The sequence below is a fragment of the Salvelinus fontinalis genome, chromosome 33 (assembly GCF_029448725.1).
Source record: "Salvelinus fontinalis isolate EN_2023a chromosome 33, ASM2944872v1, whole genome shotgun sequence".
Lineage (NCBI taxonomy): Eukaryota > Metazoa > Chordata > Actinopteri > Salmoniformes > Salmonidae > Salvelinus > Salvelinus fontinalis.
In genome coordinates, this window is record NC_074697.1 from 34,463,288 (window position 1) to 34,485,917 (window position 22,630).

The 22,630-nt window shown below is 42.1% G+C and overlaps 2 protein-coding genes across 6 annotated transcripts; one reads left to right on the forward strand and one right to left on the reverse strand.

Annotated features, from left to right (window-relative positions):
* The first annotated feature begins 4,167 nt into the window (after positions 1 to 4,167).
* LOC129832097 (methylosome subunit pICln-like) lies at positions 4,168 to 12,085 on the forward strand. Of its 5 annotated transcripts, none has more exons than XM_055895859.1 (7): positions 4,168 to 4,852; positions 6,089 to 6,225; positions 6,328 to 6,438; positions 6,706 to 6,816; positions 6,961 to 7,242; positions 11,631 to 11,697; positions 11,861 to 12,085. In XM_055895859.1, coding segments are annotated over exons 1-7 (828 nt in total). In that variant the 5' UTR covers positions 4,168 to 4,733; the 3' UTR covers positions 11,862 to 12,085. The 5 variants fall into 5 exon arrangements, with proteins under 5 accessions (XP_055751834.1, XP_055751840.1, XP_055751838.1 ...); XM_055895865.1 differs by having other exon boundaries at positions 6,961 to 7,023; XM_055895863.1 differs by lacking the exon at positions 11,861 to 12,085 and having other exon boundaries at positions 6,961 to 6,966; positions 7,069 to 7,242; positions 11,631 to 11,698.
* A 52-nt stretch (positions 12,086 to 12,137) lies between these two features.
* LOC129832096 (aquaporin-11-like) lies at positions 12,138 to 22,074 on the reverse strand. Its single transcript, XM_055895858.1, has 4 exons — positions 21,448 to 22,074; positions 17,249 to 17,559; positions 17,040 to 17,156; positions 12,138 to 16,605 (listed from the first exon to the last, which is right to left on the reverse strand). The coding sequence occupies exons 1-4, from the start codon at positions 21,768 to 21,770 to the stop codon at positions 16,517 to 16,519; spliced, it is 840 nt and encodes a 279-aa protein (XP_055751833.1). The 5' UTR covers positions 21,771 to 22,074; the 3' UTR covers positions 12,138 to 16,516.
* Positions 22,075 to 22,630: the final 556 nt, after the last annotated feature.

Here is a 22,630-nt window from a genome sequence, read left to right on the forward strand (position 1 = left end):
CAGTACCACTACCTATGGCCATGGTAACCGCAACACAGTTCTGCCAGACCACTAAGACAACCACTCCTCCACAGGAAAACAACTCTAAATCTGGACAAAAGAAAGCTGAAGAGATCTTAAACCAGGAAGATGAAGGCACTTCTATTCACTATATAGTGCACTACTTTGGACCAGAGCCCTACTATAGGGAATAGGGTGCCATTTTGGGGCGCATACGAAGACTTAGGTTGAGCCGAGGAGATGGCAGCGGGCCTGCTGGACTCCTGATAGCCTATATATAAGTGCATTGTTACGTTACAGCCTTATTCTAAACTGGATTACATAATTTTTTCCTCTCAATCTACACACAATACCCGATAACGACAAAGCAAAACAAGGTTTTTAAACATGTTTGCATAAGTATTCAGACCCTTTGCTATGAGACTCGAAATTGAGCTCAGGTGCATCCTGTTTCCATTGATCATCCTTGAGATGTTTCTACAACTTGATTGGAGTCCACCTGTGGTAAATTCAATTGATTGGACATGATTTGGAAAGGCCCACACCTGTCTATATAAGGTCCCACAGTTGACAGTGCATGTCAGAGGAAGGAATTGTGGAGAGGAAGATGGCTGAAGTGGATGCTGAGTTGGAATTAAGCAGCGCGTCGAGTACATTTGGTGAGGACGAATGTTCTGAATGAACAACAGTAATATCAAAAACTGGAACAAAAAGACAATTGCCTAAAATTGGAGTGGAGGATACGCGTGTAAATTATAACGAATGTTGGAAAGCGTTTGATGAGTAAGGATGCGTATGTGGGGAAACATGTTTGAGGTGTCAAATATTGAAGTATGCACTTGAAAAAGTGGAGTATGTCAGAGTAACCAGGAGTGGTCTTATTTTGATTAATTGTATTTCTGAAGAGCAGAGGAAGATTGCAGTGGGCCTCAAAAGAATCCGGACAACATAAGTTTTGTGTTTTGAACTTCGGAGTATGGAGTCAATGGAGTTGACGACGGATGTTCAGCTTGAATACCTGAAGAGAATTCCTGGTGTGGTTAGTGCCCGGCGTCTGACCCGCTGGGTGAATGGAGAAAAATAAAGTCTGACGGTCCTGTTGTTTTTTGATAAAGAGCAAATGGTTATGTAATATATGTTGTAAGAGCTTTCGTCCCCAAACCACTGCAGTGTAAGAATTGTAAAGGATTTGGCCATGTTTCAAGTGTGTGCAGATAAACAGAGTATATGGAAGAAAGGACGGCGGTGTTTCAATTGTGGTGGGGATCATGATCCTGAGTTCTGGAGAGCCCTGTAAGGGTGAAGGAAATTGAGGTGTTAAAAGTTAGAGCGGTCAATCGAATCTCCATGCGGAGCAGATTCAAAGAATTAAGAAAACAAGTGATTCTAGTGAAGAGATGTTAGTGGATACACCACAGCCTGTAGTAAATGTTTGCTTCCAGACAAAAGATGCCCTGTTAAGGTGGATTTCATTGCGTTCATTGCCACAGTTATAAACTGTACAGCGCAAGTCTCAAAGAAGTCGAAGAAACTAGACATTGTGGCTGCAGCTGAAAAGTTTTTGGGACTCAAGAATTTTACATCAAAAGACTTGCAAGGGGTACTGGCGCTGGAAGACCCGCCCTCCCAGGTTATTTCCTGTATTACTCAATGATGAGAGGGCAAACCACACACAAGTCAGAGTTATATTGTAAAGTCCATCTTTAATTATATATGAGCTTCACCATAGCCCTTTTTTAAGTTTTTAATTTTACCCCCTTTTCTCCCCACTTTTCGTGGTATCCAATTGCTAGTAATTACTATCTTGACTCATCGCTACAACTCCCGTACGGGCTCGGGAGAGACGAAGGTCGAAAGCCATGCGTCCTCCGAAACACAACCCAACCAAGCCGCACTGCTTCTTAACACAGCGCGCCTCCAACCCGAAACATTTATATATGTTACCAGAGTCTCTGGTGGCGCAGCTAGCGCTGCGATGCAGTGCCCTAGACCACTGTGCCACCCAGGAGGCCCCCCATAGCCCTTTTTTGACTCTCAGATCAATTCAGTGTCTATAAATGAATTCTCTGAGAGTGCTTACAAAACAATTCTTAGTTTCCTTTATAGAAAAGATACACCCCTCTCAACTTACATGACGAATAACAGATCTTAGGAACATTACAAAGAACCTTTTACTTGAAAGAGGAGTATCCCATAGCTAGATAGCATTAGCTATAAATTATCGTTCAGATTGTAATCTCGTTCTTGGTACCACTTAGTACGAAAACATTACCTCATCCAATGGCATATATCAATTGTCAATTCTAGATACTCCCATCTCAAATACACCCCCTCCTGGACAAGCTCAGAAAGGGGAGTGATTCTCTAGGTCATATACCATGAAAGATAAGTTAAACACAACAGAGGGGTAATACAATGGTTCCAGACACTGCCATACTCCTCCCCTCTCTGGGCCCCAAGTGACTTTTCCCTAGAGAGAAAGGCCAATGCAACTGCCAACAGTATAGTCCAAAAGAAGACATTCTAATGACAAGCATAAAGATATCTAAAACATCTTATTTATATATGTTACCTAACTAATTCTGATTCAGCCACGACAGGGCTTACTGAACTCAGATACTTTCAACATGGCATCGTCATAGGATGTCACCTTTCCAACAAGTCAGTTCGTCAGTGCTGAAGAGCATAAAAATCATCTGTCCTCGGTTTCAACACTCACTGAGTTACAAACTGCCTGTGGAAGCAACAACAGCACAAGAACTGTTCGTCAGGAGCTTCATGAAATTGTTTTCCATGGACGAGCAGCCACACTGAAGCTTAAAATCACCATGCCCAATGCCAAGCGTCGGTTCGAATGGTGTAAAGCTTGCAGCCATTGTACTCCGGAGATGAATCATGCTTCACCATCTGCCAGTCCGACAGATGAATCGGGGTTTGGTGGATGCCAGAAGAACGCTGCCTTCCCTATTACCCAGTGCCAAATGTAAAGTTTGGTGGTGGAGGAATAATGATCTGGGGTTATTTTTCATGATTTGGGCTAGGCCCATTAGTTCCAGTGAAATCTAAACGCTACAGTATACAATGACATTCTAGACAGTGGTGTAAAGTACTTAAGTAAAAATACTTTCAAGTATCTACTTAAGTTGTTTTTTGGGGTATCTGTACTTTACTATTTATATTTTTGACAACTTTTACTTTACTACATTTCTTAACAAAATAATGTACTTTTTACTCCATACATTTTCCCTGACACCTAAAGTACTTGTTATATTTTGAATGCTTAGCAATACAGGAAAATGGTCCAAATCACACAATTATCAAGATAACATCCCTGATCATCTATTGCCTCTGATCCTCTGGACTCATTAAACACAAATGCTTAATTTGTAAATTATGTATGTATGTTGGAGTGTGCCCCTGGCTTTCTGTAAATTAAAACATGTAAAATGGTTTGCTTAGTATAAGGAAAATTAGATTACTTGTACTTTTAATTTTGATGCTTAAGTATATTTTAGCAAATACCAAATAAAACCAAATACTGACTTTTACTCAAGTAGTATTTTACTGGGTCTTTCACTTTTACTTGTCATTTTCTAATAATGAATCGTAACTTTTACTCAAGTATGACAATTGGATACTTTTTCCACCACTGATTCTAGACGATTCTGTGCTTCCAGCTTTGTTACAACTGTTTGGGGAAGGACCTTTCCTGTTTCAGCATGACAAAGCGAGGTCCATACAGAAATGGTTTATTGAGATCGGTGTGGAAGAACTTGACTGGCCTGCACAGAGCCCTGACCTCAACCCCATTGAACACCTTTGGGATGAATTGGAACGCAGACTGCAAGCCAGACCTAATTGCTCATCATCAGTGCCCAACCTCACTAATGTTCTTGTGGCTGAATTGAAACAAGTCCCTGCAGCAATGTTCCAACATCTAGTAGAAAGCCGCCCCAGAAGAGTGGAGGCTTTTATAGAAGCAAAGGGGGAACCAACTCCATAGTAATGCCCATGATTTTGGAATTAGATTTTTGACTAGCAGGTGTCAACATACCTTTGGCCAAGTAGTTATGTTGTTTTTAACTTTTCGCGCGGCTAGTAGGAAGAGGAAAATCATCACTTCCTCGTACACCCCCCGACCTGTAGCAGGCGGTAATGTTTTCTTGCCGCTGTTCCTTCTCTTCTCTTGGTCGTCACTCGTTTCCACAGCGTCATAACCCTCGCCTATTTCTACAATGTATCTATTTGAAACCCTAACTCTGAGCTATGATAAAGAACCCTAACCTAAAAAATAAGACCAATAAGTGCTTACATTTTGTTTTATTACGAGCCATATTTACTTTGTCGCAGCTTATTTTGTTGGCGGGGATGCGTAGTTGTTACCACTGAGGTATAATAAGAACGGTGACGTTAGCTACCTGTTAGCTAGCTGTGAAAGCAGCGTGGGAGCTGGGTCGAGTAAATGCTACCGAGCAAGCTAATGGCACTAACGTTTCAGGGGAATGTCTACTAAATAAATATTCCGACTCGTTAACTCTTCAGGCTATATCGTCTTTTCGTTTGTCTTGCCTGCACAGACATCTAGTTATCCGTTTCTGTTCAGACAGTAGAGTTAAATAGGCAGTTTTGGGAAACGAAGTTAGCCAACCACGTCACAGAAGTGCAGTGTTGTTGACCGCTCCGGACCGACCCAAAATAGAGTTCTCTCTGCCGTCCTCCATCAATTTCCGAGGATGGTTCTGCTAAGGAGTGTCCCCCGACCCAGCGAGGGAGTCCGGCATGAACAAGGCGAGACGACGGCGGTGTTGGACGGGAAGGGTCTCGGCGCAGGGACTCTCTACGTTGCTGAAACGTATGTGACGCTCTGGTGTGGTGGCTAGCTAGTTAGTTAGCTAGCATTGTTTAGCCAGTTGACATTTGTTAGTTAGCATTCTTGCTAATTTCTAAAGCCCTAAAATCAGGAAGTTTCAAGACTTACATGTTTTAGTGTTTTTGCTTTGAAAATATAAACTTAACATTTATTTTTATAAACTTCAGCTTGAGCACCTTGAACTTGAATGTTGCATCATGTTAGCTAACTAGTCAATGACTTGACGTGGATCTCAATTATATTTAATTGATTAATCACATCTCCTTGCCTCACATCCTTCCTCCTTGTCTCCTTCTCAAAGCACATTGGCCGGGAAGATCTGAGGTTCCTCCGTTTTGAGGCAAGGAGGGAGGACAAGATGAATCAAGGAAATACAATGAGTTTTCACCATATAGTAGTCATCAAATTTGATTGGTCACATGCATGTGTTTAGAATATGTTATTGCGGGTGTAGTGAAATGCTTGTGTTTCTAGCTCTGACAGTGCAGTAATATCTAACAATTTCTCAACATATACCCAATACACACACATCTACGTAAAATAATGATATTAAGAATGTATAAGTATATGGATGAGTAATGTCAGAGCAGCATGGACTAAGATACAGTAGAATAGTATAGAGTGAGTAATGCAAGATATGTAACATTGTTAAAGTGACTAGTGTTCCATTGAAGTGGCCAGTGATTTCAAGTCTGTATATAGGCAGCAGCCTCTAATGTGCTAGTGATGGCCATTTAACAGTCTGATGGCCTTGAGATAGATGCTGTTTTTCAGTCTCTAGGTACCAGCTTTGATGCAGCTGTACTGACCTCACCTTCTGGAAGGTAGTGGGGTGAACAGGCAGTGGCTCAGGTGGTTGTTGTCCTTGATTTAAAAATGTTTTGCCTTCCTGTGACATCGGGTGCTGTAGGTGTCCTCGAGGGCAGGTAGTTTGCAACCGGTGATGCGTTGGGCAGACCGCACCACCCTTTGGGCAGGTAGTTTGAGGGTTTTAGGTGCCAAGCCAAATTTCTTCAGCCTCCTGAGGTTGAAGAGGCGCTGTTGCGCTTTTTTCACCACACTATCTGTGTGGGTGGACCATTTCAGTTTGTCAGTGATGTGTATGCCGCTCCCCTGCGGTCCCGTCAATGTGGATAGGGGTGTGCTGTTTCCTGAAGTCCACGATCATCTCCTTTTTGTTGACGTTGAGTGAGAATGCTGCTTTCCTGTGTTTTCCAGGCGGTTGTCGTGGTTTGACGGGTCAGGGATGGGCTTCTCTCTGGAGTACCCCACTATCAGCCTTCACGCCATCTCACGAGACCTCAGCGCCTACCCACAGGAACATCTATACGTCATGGTCAACGCAAAACTCAACGGTGAGACACACACCTGTCCAGTGTCAATATCAAACTCGCAGTGAAACACAAACTTGTGATCGAGTAAGAAGATCTTAAAGTGTGTGTCTGTGTGTTCCCCAGATGAGATGCAGGAGAATGCCCATGATGAGGAGGATGAGGATAAGAGCAGTGAGGAAGATGCGTGTGAGGGTATCACAGAGATCCGCTTCGTCCCTAGCGACAAGGCAGCATGTAAGTGTGAGGGGAGAGGGATGTCTAGTTGTGCAGGGCTAAATTTAAGTCAATGCATCTTTATTAAGCAGGTCACAGATAATAACATCTTCCACATATAATGTAACCAGTGCTGTACAATAGCCAATAACAAGTTCAAACATCTCTATACACACATGCATTAGGAATGTTTAAAGCTTTTGGCTCTCCAGTTTTTTGACATGCAGCTCTAGTTTGGAAACACTATGCCAGCTAGGATTTCCCTAACGTGTGTGTGTGTCCGTCCAGTGGAGTCTATGTTTTCAGCGATGTGTGAGTGTCAGGCCCTGCACCCAGACCCAGATGACGAAGACTCCAACGGGGATTTTGATGGAGATGAGTACGATGTGGAGGAGGCAGGTGTGTAACTCACTCATTTATACAAGCATACAGACACACACAGACACACTTTAACATACAGTTCACGAACTCGCATAGATGGAGTAATCAAGAAGATAATACTAACATTGTATCTCCACCTTCTTTCTCCCTTCAACGGAAAAGAGGCAGGTAAAAAGCCTAACAACTACGCACTCACCCTATCAGCTGCTACAACTACACACACAGGTACACGCGCACTCACAGGTGGTATTCTCTCTCTCTGTCCTCCAGAGCATGGTCAGGGTGATATCCCGTCATTCTGTACATATGAGGAGGGTGTGTCGGGGCTGAGGGCTGAAGGCCAGGCCACTCTACAGAGACTGGAGGGCATGTTAGCTCAGTCTGTCGCAAACACCTTTCACATGGCTGGGGTCCGCACTGATGAGACCAATGGAGAGTTTGACGGTGGGTCACACACACGTACAAGGATAGGTCACATACATAGTCTAACACAGGATACAAGGATAGGTCACACACACGCTGAAATAGTAGAACCTCACAGGCAAAATTTCATGAACGGGATGTAAATAATATACAGCGGAGGTTCTTGAAACTGACTTTCTCGTCTCTGCTTGTTAGATGTGGTGTGTATTGTAATAACCACAAGATTTATTTAACTAGGCAAGTCGGTTAAGAACAAATTCTTATTTACAATGACGGCCAAACCCGGACGACGCTGGCCCAATTGAACACCGCCCTATGGAACTCCCAATCACGGCCGGTTGTGATACAGCCTGGATGGCACTTGAGGACAATGATCCCGCTCTACATAGTCACTACATAACAAAGAGAACGTAACATAAATCAATAAAAGATGCATGCAAAAACATTGATATAGGTTACAAAAATATTACCAGGCTAGCTCCTTGGTCTTAGAATATTCTGACTGGCTTGAATGGAACAAGCATCTCTGTCAGATGATGGAGCTTAGCCATGGAGTCCTCTAGAAGTTAAAATAAGAGCATTGAAGTCAGCCTGATACTGGCAACTAATAAGCCAGTACAGTTAGTCCTTCTCTTGAGCACCGGATGGTTCTCCAACTTCTCTGCCTGCCGCTGACTTATCACTACAAAAGAGTGTTTCTCTGAGAAGGATACATCTGCTAGAATCTCTTCCCTCTGTCGCACACTCTTCTTACACTTCTATCTTTTCTCTCTTGTACCATCATCTCTCTCCCTCCATCTCTTCCCTATTTGCTACCTACTTTTTGATCTTCTGTGGTAGCTCTTTCTCCTTGTTGTTGACATGGTACCTGTTCCCACATTTCTCTAAGGCCCATCTGAGCTCAGACCCGGCCGACTGAATGTGTTCTTCTATAGTGGTCCCCCTACCGGGTAGCCATTCTCCTCTGGAGGACAGAACCATGGTGCGACTCCACTCCTCCTCCCAGCACTCTAGGTGCTTCTCCACAACCACTTTGTGTCTCCTGACGAAAGGCAACCCCAGAGAGTAGACCAATGGGAAGGCAAGGGGTCCAACCCCCCTCGGCCAGGGTCACACTCCCCTTCAGTTGACCTTTAACCTTGTCTGAGGTATCCTCAGCAGGGACACACATCCAGCTCTGCACGCCGATCACATTCACCAGAGTACCGTATTGGTTTCTTTCATGATACATGAACCCCCCCAGTAGCGCTGTCTAGTCCCAGGAGGCTGTTGCCACTGGAACTCTTCTCCCCCGATTGCTCAGTTTAACCAGGCGGCCAGCTCTAGGAAAAGTTTTGGCGGTTCCAAACTTCTTCAATGCTGCAGAAATGTTTTGGTGCCCTTCCCCAGATCTGTGCCTTGACACAATCACAGTCTCGGAGCTCTACAGACGATTTCTTTGACCTCGTGGCTTGGTTTTTGCTCTGACATACACTGTCAACTGCTTACTTACAAGCCTTTAACCAACAATCCAGTTTTAAGAAAAAGAAGAGTTTATAAATATAGTAGCCAGTCTATGACTAGGGTGGCTGGTGTCTGGCAATTTTTATGGCCTTCCTCTGATACAGCCTGGTATAAAGGTTATGGGTGGCAGGAAGCTTGTCCCCAGTAATGTACTGGTCCGTATGCACTACCCTCTGTAGCGCCATGCGGTCGGAGGCTGAGCAGTTGCAATACCAGGTGGTGATGCAACCATTCAGGATGCTCTTGATGGTGCAGCTGTAGGACTTTTTGAGTATCTGAGGACCCATGCCAAGACTGTCTTGGTGTGTTTGGACCATGTTAGCTTGTTGGTGATGTGGACACCAAGGAATTTGAAGCTCTCAACCTGCTCCACTACAGCCCTGTCGATGAGAATGGATGTGTGCGCGGCCCTCCTTTTCCTGTAGTCCACAATCATCTCCTTAGTCTTGATCAAGTTAAGGGAGAGGTTGTCCTGGCACCACAGTTCCAGGTCTCTGACCTCCTCCCTATAGGCTGTCTCATCGTTGTCGGTGATCAGGCCTATCATGTTGTGTTGTCGGCAAACTTAATAATGGTGTTGGAATCGTGCTTGGTCATAGAGGGGACTGAGCACGCACCCCTGAGGGGCCCCTGTGTTATATTGTTGCCTACCCTTACCACTGGGAGCGGCCTGTCATGAAGTCTAGGATCTAGTTGCGGAGGGAGGTGTTTAGTCCCAGGGTCCTTAGCTTAATGATGACCTTTGAGGGCACTATGGTGCTGAATGCTTAGCTGTAGTCAATGAACAGCATTCTCACATAGGTGTACCTTTTGTCCAGGTGGGAAGGGGCAGTGTTGAGTGCAATAGAGATTGCGTCATCTGTTGGGGCTGTATGCAAATTGGAGTGGATTTAGGGTTTCTGGGATAATGGTGTTGTGAGCAATGACCAGCCTTTCAAAGTACTTCATGGCTACTGATGTGAGTTCTACGGGTCTGTAGTCATTTAGGCAGGTTACCTTAGTGTTCTTGGGCACAGGGACTATGGTGGTCTGCTTGAAACATGTTGGTATTACAGACTTGGCCAGGGACAGGTTGAAAATGTCAGTGAAGACACTTGCCAGCTGGTAAGCGCATGCTCGGAGTACACGGTCTGGTAATCCGTCTGGCCTTGTGAATGTTGACCTGTTTAAATGTCTTACTCACATCGGCTACGGCGACCGTGATCACACTGTAGTCCGGACCAGCTGGTGCTGTCATGCATGCTTCAGTGTTGCTTGCCTCAAAGTCCTTTAGCTCGTCTGGTAGGCTTGTATCACTGGGCAGCTCGCGGTTGGGCTTCCCTTTGTAGTCCGTAATAGTTTGCAAGCCTTGCCACATCTGAACAGTGTCGGAGCTGGTCTTGTAGGATTCAATCTTAGTCCTGTATTTACGCTTTGCCTGTTTGACTGTTCGTCTGAGGGCGTAGCGGGATTTCTTATAAGCGTCTGGGTTAGAGTCGCTTTCCTTGAAAGCGGCAGCTCTACCGTTTAGCTCAGTGCAGATGGTGCCTGTAATCCATGGCTTCTGGTTGGGGTATGTAGGTACGGTCACTGTAGGATTTTGCTTATGAGTGGGAATCAGAAGAATATAATTATGGTCAGATTTGCCAAATGGAGGGCAAGGGAGAGCTTTGTACGCGTCTCTGTGTGGAGTAAAGGTGGTCTAGAGGTTTTTAAAAATGTATATCTGTTTTTTTTTTCTCTACTTGTTGCACATGTAACATGCCGGTAGAAATGAGGTAAAAGAGATTTAAGTTTGCCAGCATTAAAGTCCCCGACCACTAGGAGCGCCGCTTCTGGATGAGCATTTTCTTGTTTGCTTATGGCAATATCCAGCTCGTTGAGTGCGGTCTAAGTGCCAGCATCAGTTTGTGGTGGTAAATCGACAGCTACGAAAAATATAGATAAACTCTCTTGGTAAATAGTGTGGTCTACAACTATCATGATACAAAACCTCAAGACTTCCTTTAATATTTGATTTCGCGCACCAGCTGTTATTGGCAAATAGATACAGACCGCACCCCTTGTCTTAATGGACCCAGCTGTTCGGTCTTGCCGATGCACAGAAAAACCAGCCAACTGTATATATCATCCATTATTATCCATTATCCAACTGTATATTATCCATTAGCTCATCCAGTTTATTCTCCAATGATTGCACGTTGGCCAATAGGACGGATGGTAGAGGCGGGTTACCCACTCGCCGACAAATTATCACAAGAGACATGGACCTGTGTACCCTGTACTGGCGTCTTCTCTTCTTTGAGCCTGGTCGGGTATCTGGAGTAAATTCTTCGCGACAGACTCATTAAAGAAAAAATCTTTGTCCAGTTCAATGTGCGTAATCGCTGTTCTGATGTCCAGAAGCTATTTTCGGTCATAAGAGAAGGTGGAAGAAACATTATGTACAAAATAAGTTACAAACAATGCAAAAAACACTCCAAATAGCACAATTGGTTAGGAGCCCGTAAAACGGCAGCCATCTCCTCTGGCGCTAAAGCTGTAACGTAACAAAATGTGGAAAAAGTCAAGGGGTCTGAATACTTTCTGAATGTGCTGTAACTTAACGTAGTAAGTAAATATAACTCAGTAAATCAATCTGGCCAGGTTTGTTTGACACACACTGCTGGAATTTCCAGTATGAATGTTTTTTTTCCTGTGTGACTTGGTCACATGTACTTTGTCTTTCAAGGCATTCAGAGCCCCTATCTCTATCTTGAAAAAAATAAATAATAATAACTTTCTTTTTTTCACTCTAGCAGGTATGTAGTTCAGAGCATAGCCCATACCTGTTATGAACACATGAGCATGAAGAAAGCTGCATGTGTTTCATGATAATCAGTATATTGGCTGTTTTAGTCATTCTATTTCTATGTCTGTCTTTGCAGATGGGATGGAGGTGGATGCAGGGTCGACGGTGGCCGGACAGTTTGAAGATGCAGACGTAGACCACTAGTAAAAACATAGCATAATACTACATTATAATTATCACTATGTTAGTGTGATGTTTTGTGTGATCACCTTTAAATCCACATCCTGCTGTCAACCTTATGGACCTGCATTACTATACTGTAGTTAAGTCTCTCACTGTCTTTTTTGCTCCCTTTTCTTCTCTCAGATGGAACTCAACTCAGCCAGTCAAAGCACTTGTGGTACATTGTGAGATAGGAGAATACAACCTCTCCAATTCCTGTCCCCAAGGCATCATTTTCTGTTCATCTCCACACACATATATTCCTCTCGTGTTTTGTACCTGAAGACCAGTTCTACTGAGTTTTCCCCAACAGCAGTGTTGTCTTTGTATGAAATCTCTTCAATAAATAAATTGTTTTTGTATGAATAACAGTGTGTTTGCGTTATGTGCACATTCCAGAGGAGTAATATAGGAGCTATGCTGAGGTGTCAACAAATGTTTTAATATTGAAGTCTGTTTTATTATGCTGAACAAAAATATAAAAGCAACATGCAAAGTGTTGGTCCATGTTTCAGGAGCTGAAATAAAAGATCCCGGAAATGTTCCATAAGCACAAATTTGTTAACATCCCTGTTAGTGATCATTTGTCAAGATAACCCATCTACCTGACAGGTGTGGCATATCAAGAAGCTGATTAAACAGCATTACACAGATGCACCTTGTGATGGGGACAAAGGCCACTCTAAAATGTGATGTTTTGTCACACAACACCATGCCACAGATGTCTAAAGCTGAGGGAGTATGCAATTTGCGTGCTGGCTGCAGAAACATCCACCAGAGATTTTGTGTTCATTTCTCTACCAATTTGGCAGTATGTCCAACCGCAGACCACATGTAACCACACCAGCCCAAGACCTTCACCTGGGGAGGCTATGCCCTCCCAAGCCCACCCATGGCTGTGCCCCTGCCCAGTTGTGAAATTCATAGATTAGGGCCTAATAAATGCATTTCAATTGACTGATTTCCTTATATGAACTGTAACTCAGCAAAATCTTTAAAATTGTTGCATGTTGTGTTTGTTTTTGTTCATTATAGATAGGAGTGTGCTGAAATTACTTTGGGCTGGATTCGAAACGGTAAGCTGTAAATGAGCACCAGAGGCAGCAGCCTAGACCGCTAGACAAGTGGTTCCCAAACTGGTGCGAGGGGTCTCAGTCTGGCTTTAAACTTACACTTGAAATGTAGAATGCACAAGGAGCAATTTCAAAAATGGGTAGTGTATCAATTCAGGGGCTGCATACGTGTGGGAAAAGTTAGGAGGATTCTATGGGCCTATGACTGACAAATTCAACATCAAACTATTAACCTATCAGCATGAATATATTTTTATTTACAATGTACTAATAAAACTAACGGTTTATTTTTCTTGTTTTTGGCAAAAAGTACAAATCTAGAGAGCCTCTGCCCCCAAACCAGGCGCGAACGGTACTTGCTAGCAGTGAATTGCGAGTGAGGAGTGCCGGTGGAGCATAATGTTTCAGCTTCCTAAAGAAAAATCTGGTTTCCATAAACGAAAAGGAAGGGCGACATTATGTCACCCAATTTTTCACAAAGGACGGTGGGTGTAGTCTGTGAGTGGTGGAAAGTAACCTGTTAGCGTAGTCCGTAGTGAAATAGGCGACTTTTGATCCTCTAACATTAGTTAGTTAATATCGTCAAAGAAAATTCTGAGTGTTTACATTTCGCGCATCTTTCAGCCGAGATGTAATCAATGCAGGCAAACTTTTAGCAAGCTATTAATACTAAATCAGTTGTCCCTGCCCCTGCCTGGTGCCAAGCCCAACAGATGCAGCTTCTGGCTCAGCAGCCCTGTATCCCCATACCCCTGAACCAGCCCTACTCCCAACTGAAGGAGGTGAGCAGCATTGTGTTGAATGACATGTCAGTTAGCATAATTGCAGGTACTGCAATTCATTGAGGGCAGGAATGTGATTATCCAGTGAGGAAACAGCTCACTTGACACAGAGGCAGCCAATATCAGAGCCTTAAAGGAAGAGATGCGGGCTCTTAGAGATGGATGGGAGTCTCTCCTGTTTGAGGCAACACTGATTGCTACGCAAATGAATGTTGCACCTCAATTTAGCAAGGAACACAGCCACCAGAGGAAAAGGAGGAGATTCCACGATGAGACCTCAACAGGAGACGGCTCAGGACAGTGCAGATGTTTTGGAACACTGTTTTTTACTGCTATGGACAACATAAATGACTTGGACACTAGGTTCCACACCACTGCAAAAATTGTAGAAGAATTTTCTGCTGTTCTGAAAGTTGGGCAGATTAGTGAGGATAAAGTCCCTTCTGTGTGTCATCCACTGATCATGAGGCTTTCCAGAGATCTTACACCTGAGTTTCAAAAGGAAGTAAGACACCTGAACACTGTATATGCTGCCACTTTCCCCCCTAACTTGTCTCCTCTTGATCTCCTGAATGCAATTTGTAAGATGCAGCTGCAAATCATTTTTGGAGAAGTGTGCATTGTTTTACGTATATTTTGCACACTGCCTGTGACTGTTGCTGGTGGCGAAAGAGCTTTCAGGTAGCTAAAAACGATTTGAGGTCCACCATGTCCCAGGACAGGCTTTGCAGTCTTGCCATGCTGTCCATTGAAAGTCAGTTAGCTAGAAAGCTGGACTTCAAAGACTTGATCAGTGACTTTGCTAGCAAAAAGGCTTGGCGCTGGGCTCTTGGTGAGCAACGCTGAGCAAGGCCCAGTGATAACTGTTAAATGGCATGGCTATGGCTATTGGATCACTACACACATGATGCCCACAGGCTGAGAACAAGACTGAGAACAGACTGAAAACAGTTCAAAAATCTGCTTCTGATTTTATTATTTTGTTATATCATTCTATAGATGATAATGTTAATTTATTTTAATTGAAGAGATTAATGTATATTTAAGTTATATTTATTTTAAGTTTTATTATTTTGTTTGTTATATCATTCTATAGATGATAATGTTAATTTATTTTAATTGAAGAGATTAATGTATATTTAAGTTATATTTATTTTAAGTTATTCATTAATGTTAAGAGAATTCTCCATTCAAGAATTTTACCATTAACATTCCATTTAGACTGTAAAATATAGCCTTTAGCACATTTCTTATAGAGGGTATCAGTCTTGCATCAAATAGTGAATTCCACTGTATGCAAATGTTGCATGCATGTCTGCACAGTGTTATATTTTCACAGCTCACTGTCAGTAAATATTGGACTATAAGAGAGTTGCAAGCGTGCAAAGCTAGAGTTATTTAAAGTTTTGAATGGGTCGATTGGGTTCTGGAGGTGTGTGGTTACAGCAATTGCACAGTGTTGGTATGGCCTGTGGTGGTGTGGCCCAATGTGATATCTTTTCATGGGGCCCAAAATCCCTGGCGACGCCCCTGCATCAGTTCCTTTTTTAATTTAGATTTTTTATCCCATAGATATTGTTCATTTTGCATAATTGTTGCGATGATTTTACGCTGAGCAGCACAAGCCTCTCACAGAGTGTTTATGTCCATGTTTCATTTAAATAAATAGGAGCAACTCTTGATCTGCAAAAGTTATGTGTCTGGTGTAGCAGGCCACCGGAGCTACACTCACTCACAGCTTAATGATTGGAAAAGCAACCAACTCTGATCATTTCAACTGTTAATTTCAACAACTTAAATCATCAAAAATATTCTCAGAGCACCTTTTTTATCATTCACCTAGGTCTGACCCAGTTTGCGTACATTTAGATTATATTTTTGTCATTTAGCAGACGCTCTTATCCAGAGTTACTTATAGTGCATTCATTTTAAGATGGCTAGGTGAGACAACCACATATCACAGTAATAGCAAGCATGTTTTTCCTCAAAGTAGCTTTCAGCAAAGTCAGAGCTAGTAAGGGGAGAAAAGTAAAGTGCGAGTGTTAGTTCACAAAAGGCTTTTGTGGGGGGGTGCGAAGAGATGGATACTGTGGAATTATTTTAGATACTCTTTGAAGAGGTAGGTTTTCAGATGTTTTTGGAGATGGGCAGGGACTCTGCTGTCCTAGCTGGTTCCACCATTGGGGTGCCAGGACAGAGGAGAGCTTGGACTGGGCTGAGCGGGAGCTGCCCTCCCATAGGGGTGGGGGAAGGTCAAGAGACCAGAGGTGGCAGAACGGAGTGCTCGGGTTGGGGTGTAGAGTTTGAGCATAGCTTGAAGGTAGATTGGAGGGGCAGTTCCTCTTGTTATTCTGTAGGCAAGTACCATGGTCTTGTAGTAGATGTGAGCTTTGACTGGAAGCCAGTGGAGTGTGTGGACTGCGGAGGAGCGGGGTGACTTGGGAAGGTTGACAATACTCCTCAAGTTGGCCATAGGCATATCTATTGAAGAACTCTACATAAATTACTATCTCAAAGTGTTTTAAATATGCTACTAACACTACTAACTACCGAAATCCTTTTTTTTCTTACATCAATCCAGAGGAAGACAGCTCATAAAAATGTCTGGATTAAAGTAAATGAAATGTTATCATTACGTTTCAGACCAATTTTTAAGTGCCACCAGCCACCACTGCACAAATCATACTAGATTAAAAAACATCTCAATATATAGTCTTTTTTTTTGTTTGAATGTGCTTAGTTTTAAAGAGGTCACTATGCATCAGGGTCTTCGGTTCGTAGGGATTGATGGTGGGTCCAGGGCCGTAGACACCAAACAGAAGAAAACGAACCGAAAAGGGGAGGAACTACCTGAACTTGTCTAATTAAAGACTTGTTTTTGTAGTTAAATGTTTTCTGTTGCAAAACGGTTTTGCTACGTGTGCACTAATGAAAATGACCCAGGGTCATTTCCTCTTGTTAGCCAGAAGGGGGCGGTAGGGAGAAGCTCTACCAGACAACATCTGATCAAACAACAGGACCGAACACATCATACCTGCAGGAGAGAGAGGATGGGAAGAGGAGAGTGAGATGAGGCAGAAAAAGAGAAAGAATTGGAGGAGTGACAAGGAAAGAGATTAGGCAGAAAAAGAGGAGGAATTGGAGGAGTGACAAGGAAAGAGATTAGGCAGAAAAAGAGAAAGAATTGGAGGAGTGACAAGGAAAGAGATTAGGCAGAAAAAGAGAAAGAATTGGAGGAGTGACAAGGAAAGAGATTAGGCAGAAAAAGAGGAGGAATAAGGAGAAAGAGGATGGGAGGTGGGAAGAAGAGAGTGGGAGTAATGTCAGAAAAACAGAAAAGACCCCATAGTTCACCTGTGTGTGTGTGTGTGTGTGTGTGTGTGTGTGTGTGTGTGTGTGTGTGTGTGTGTGTGTGTGTGTGTGTGTGTGTGTGTGTGTGTGTGTGTGTGTGTGTGTGTATCTTAGTACCTAGTAGAGGAGCCAGCCAGTAGACCAGGCAGTAATCCAGAAAGGAGTGCCCACTGCAGGAGAACTGGGTGGAGAGGGCCAACGCAGGGTTAAACACAGCCCCCGTCATCTTGCCACCTGCAACACAAACACACAAAGGGTTAAACACTGCTCCTATCTCTGACACCTGCAACAATAACACACACACATGGTTAAACACGGTAACCCACCTGCATAGGTCAGGGTAGCGGTGAGTGCTGCTATGGCATGTACCCGGTACCTCTGGTCCATAGTGTGTGTGTGTGTGAAGGCGGTCTGCATGGCAAAGGCCCCTGCTAGCTCCAGAGCTGCAGCGGTGACCAGAGGGCCGGGGAGCACCAGGCTGGTGTGTGTGTCTGTGTGGATGGGGCTAATGCATTGGAAGCCCTGGAGTGTGTGTCTCAGGTGCAGGTCAGAGAGACCGAGGGCCCACAGCCCCTGTAGCATAGTACGAGCCACGCTAGCTGCCATGAACTGGCACACCATCCTCAGCACACCGCTCCTAAATACAATAGAGTAGAATAGAATATGTATCCATATAATACATATCCATTATAGAAAGACGGCAATAGAATGTCATTATGCATAGAATAGAATATGTACCCATAGAATATAACACTATCGTTCAGCTAACACAACGTGCCATTGGAACACAGGAGTGATGGTTGCTGATAATGGGCGTCTGTTTCCTATGTAGATATTCCATTAAAAATCAGCCGTTTCCAGCTACAATAGTCATTTACAACGTTAACAATGTCTATGTCTAACAAACTGTATTTCTGATCAATTTTATGTTATTTTAATGGACAATTGTTTTTCCTATTCTTTCAAAAACAAGGACATTTTTAAGTGACCCCAAACTTTTGAACGGTAGTGTACATTTTACTTAGAATATAATAGATTATTCATCCAATACTCTCCATTATAAAGAATAGACTAAAATAGGTATCCATTACATATAATTAACAATATAATATACTGTATAATGTATCCATTACATAGAGACAACAATATAATAGATCATGTATCCATTACATAGCATCAACAATAGAGTAGATAATGTATCCATTACATAGAGACAACAATATAATAGATAATGTATCCATTACATATAATTAACAATAGAATAGATAATGTATCCATTACATAGAGACAACAATATAAAGGATAATGTATCCATTACATAGAGACAACAATAGAATATATAATGTATCCATTACATAGAGACAACAATAGAATATATAATGTATCCATTACATAGAGACAACAATAGAATATATAATGTATCCATTACATAGAGACAACAATAGAATATATAATGTATCCATTACATATAATGAACAATAGAATAGATAATGTACCCATTACATAGAGACAACAATATAATGGATAATGTATCCATTACATAGAGACAACAATAGAATATATAATGTATCCATTACATAGAGACAACAATAGAATATATAATGTATCCATTACATAGAGACAACAATAGAATATATAATGTATCCATTACATATAATGAACAATAGAATAGATAATGTACCCATTACATAGAGACAACAATATAATGGATAATGTATCCATTACATAGAGACAACAATAGAATATATAATGTATCCATCACATAGAGACAACAATAGAATATATAATGTATCCATTACATATAATCAACAATAGAATAGATAATGTTGTAACGGTTGTTCTCCTCCTCTTCGTCCGAAGAGGAGGAATAGGGATTGGACCAAAGCGCAGTGTATGTTGAATCCATAATTACGTTTATTAACGAAAAGACGAAACACGAAGAACACTTGAAATGATTACAAAATAACAAAACGAACGTAGACAGACCTGAACTATGAGAACTTACATATAACACGAAGAACGCACGAACAGGTACAGACTACAACAAACGAACGAACAAACGAAACAGTCCCGTGTGGTGCACAGACACAAACACTGAAGACAGCCACCCACAAACAAACAGTGTGAACAACCTACCTTAATATGGTTCTCAATCAGAGGAAACGTAAAACACCTGTCCCTGTTTGAGAACCATATCAGGCTAAGTGACAATGAACCTAAACATAGAAACACATAACATAGAATGCCCACCCCAACTCACGCCCTGAACAACTAAACACATACAAAAACAAGAGAAAACAGGTCAGGAAAATGTGACAAATGTATCCATTACATGTAATCAACAATAGAATAGATAATGTATCCATTACATATAATCAACAATAGAAAATACAATGTACCCATTACATAGAGACAACAATAGAATAGATAATATATCCATTACATAGAGACAACAATAGAATAGATAATGTATCCATTAGAAGGCCAGCATCTCGGAATCGCCTCTTCACTCTTGACGTTGAGACTGGTGTTTTGCGGGTACTATTTAATGAACCTGCCAGTTGCGGACTTGTGAGGCGTCTGTTTCTCAAACTAGACACTCTAATGTACTTGTCCTCTTGCTCAGTTGTGCACCGGGGCCTCCCAATCCTCTTTCTATTCTGGTTTGAGACAGTTTGTGCTGTTCTGTGAAGGGAGTAGTACACAGCGTTGTACGAGATCTTCAGTTTCTTGGCAATTTTTCGCATGGAATAGCCTTAATTTCTCAGAACAAGAATAGACTGACGAGTTTCAGAAGAAAGTCCTTTGTTTCTGGCCATTTTGAGCCTGTAATCGAACTCACAAATGCTGATGCTCCAGATACTCAACTGGTCTAAAGAAGGCCAGCTGTAACGGTCCTGACCTGTTTTATGTTGTTTTTTATGTGTTTATGGTCAGGGCATGTGTTTTGGGTGGGCAGTCTATGTTATCTGTTTCTATGTTGGTTTTGGGTTGCCTGGTATGGCTCTTGATTAGAGGCAGGTGGTTTGCGTTTTCCTCTAATTAAGAGTCATATTTAGGTAGGGCGTTCTCACTGTTTGTTTGTGGGTGATTGTCTTCCGTGTCTGTATGTTATTTCGTACCACACGGGACTGTTTCGGTTTATGTAGTCTGTTTCCTATTCGTGCGTTCTTCGTGTCTATGTAAGTTCTCATGTTTAGGTCAGTCTACGTCGTTTGTTATTTTGTATCATTTCAAGTGTAGTTCGTGTTCGTTTTTCGTCTTGGTTAATAAATATGTATTCAAACTTCGCTGCGCCTTGGTTCCCTCAATACTCCTCCTTTTCCGAAGATGGAGAGGAGGAGGATCGCCGTTACACCAGCTTTATCACTTCTTTAATCAGGACAACAGTTTTCAGCTGTGCTAACGTAATTGCAAAAGGGTTTTCTAATGATCAATTAGCCTTTTAAAATGCTTCACATGGATTAGCTAACACAACATGCCATTGGAACACAGGAGTGATGGTTGCTGATAATGGGCCTAGACATTGTCTACACTGTATTTCTGATCAATTTGATGTTATTTTAATGGACAAAAATATTGCTTTTCTTTCAAAAACAAGGACATTTCTAAGTGACCCCAAACCTTTGAACGGTAGTGTACATTTTACATAGAATATAATAGATTTTTCATCCAATACCCTCCATTATAAAAAATAGACTAAAATAGACTAAAATCCATTACATATAATTAACAATTAACATTAACAATTAATAATTAATAATATAATATATAATGTATCCATTGCATAGAGACAACAATATAATAGATAATGTATCCGTTACATAGAATCAACAATAGAGTAGATCATGTATCCATTACATGGAGACAACAATAGAATAGATAATGTATCCATTACATGGAGACAACAATATAGTAGATAATGTATCCATTACATAGAATCAACAATAGAGTAGATGATGTATCCATTACATATAATTAACAATAGAGTAGATAAGGTATCCATTACATAGAGACAACAATATAATAGATAATGTATCCATTACATATAATCAACAATAGAGTAGATAACGTATCCATTACATGGAGACAACAATAGAATAGATAATGTATCCATTACATGGAGACAACAATAGAATAGACAATGTATCCATTACATGGAGACAACAATAGAATAGATAATGTATCCATTACATAGAGACAACAATAGAATAGATAATGTGTCCATTACATATAATCAACAATAGAGTAGATAATGTACCCATTACATAGAGACAACAATAGAGTAGATAATGTATCCATTACATATAATTAACAATAGAATAGATAATGTATCCATTAGAGACAACAATAGAATAGATAATGTATCCATTACATAGAGACAACAATAGAGTAGATAATGTATCCATCACATAGAGACAACAATAGAGTAGATAATGTATCCATTACATATAATTAACAATAGAATAGATAATGTATCCATTAGATAGAGACAACAATAGAATACAGTAGAATAGAATATAACCTGGCAGTGAGGCGTCCCCGGTACGTGTATTCCAGCGTGCTACAGGGGTTCCCCAGGGCTCCATGGAAGGTGAGGCCATGGACCACAGATGCCAGATATGTGAGGCTGAGACAGAACTGAGGCTGCAGCCGGCCCACCTCCCCCAATAGACGCAGCTCTAGGTTGCAGATACACAACTGCAGCGTAGAGACCAGCTCCACGGCGTAAACAGCAGACAGACACAGCCCTCTGGGAGCTAGTAGCTTGGTTAAGATTCTCCTGCTCAGCTCACACAGCAGCACAAAGAACGCTAGCAAACACAGAGACACCACAACGCCTGACATCTCTATCTGCAGATGTCTGCCTCTCTCCTCAGTCTCGGTCTCTCCCCCTCTCTCTCTTTATGTGTCTTCCTGCGTGCTCCTCTGGCTCTGTTTTCTTATGGCTGCAGCAGGCTACCGTGTGTGCACGTGTGTGTGTGATCAGAGATGTGCTCTGCTGTAGATGATGATGAGCTTGAGCTCATTTGGTGCGGAAGTGGCTGCCTCCCTCCCTCCTCTCTTGTCTCTCTGGCTCCCTGCTCTCCTCTATGTCTCTCCCTACACTGCGCTGCTACCCCCATGTCTATTGCTGCTATAACGTGGCCAGGCTGTGTGGTGTGATCCCCCCACCCACCACCAGAGAGAACAGTAGTTATACAGATTCAATGATGTCATACCATATACATGTATTGTATGGCTGAATCCCAAATGACCCCCTATTCCCTAGGTCCCTATATAGTGCACTTATTTTGACCAGAGCCCTATGGGCCCTGGTTAAAAGTAGTGCACTACAAAGAGAATATAATGCTATTTGAGACAGGCCCATGTCTATGCCCATCACCCTCACTCAATTACACACACTTTTTCTCTCCTCATTTCCTTATATCCTCTCCTTCAGCAGATTCAGTGATTAGTTTGATGATAAATGATGCTGATAAATCTGGTTAAGGCTAATGTAAAATCCAGCACAGTGATTGACCTTTGCACCTGTCAAGTCTGTAGCCTACAGATGAATAAAGTGGGCCCAATGAGAGAAGGACACAAGGAGAGAACACAAGGATAGGAAGCAATATACATATACTATTGAGACGCAGCCCCAAAAAGTAATCGGTGAAACTCATGGTGAGACCCACCTCACCTCCCAGTCAAACAAACAGCCAGAC

Excerpts from the sequence above, each read along its gene's own strand:
- LOC129832097 (XM_055895859.1), top strand. The coding sequence starts at position 4,734 with ATGGTTCTGCTAAGGAGTGTCCCCCGACCCAGCGAGGGAGTCCGGCAT. Across the intron at positions 6,226-6,327 it reads GGTCAACGCAAAACTCAACG|ATGAGATGCAGGAGAATGCC; the intron begins GTGAGACACACA and ends TGTGTTCCCCAG. Across the intron at positions 7,243-11,630 it reads GACCAATGGAGAGTTTGACG|ATGGGATGGAGGTGGATGCA; the intron begins GTGGGTCACACA and ends CTGTCTTTGCAG.
- LOC129832096 (XM_055895858.1), bottom strand. The coding sequence starts at position 21,770 with ATGTCAGGCGTTGTGGTGTCTCTGTGTTTGCTAGCGTTCTTTGTGCTG. Across the intron at positions 17,157-17,248 it reads CGCTACCCTGACCTATGCAG|GTGGCAAGATGACGGGGGCT; the intron begins GTGGGTTACCGT and ends TTTGTGTTGCAG. Across the intron at positions 16,606-17,039 it reads CTGGCTGGCTCCTCTACTAG|GTATGATGTGTTCGGTCCTG; the intron begins GTACTAAGATAC and ends TCTCTCCTGCAG.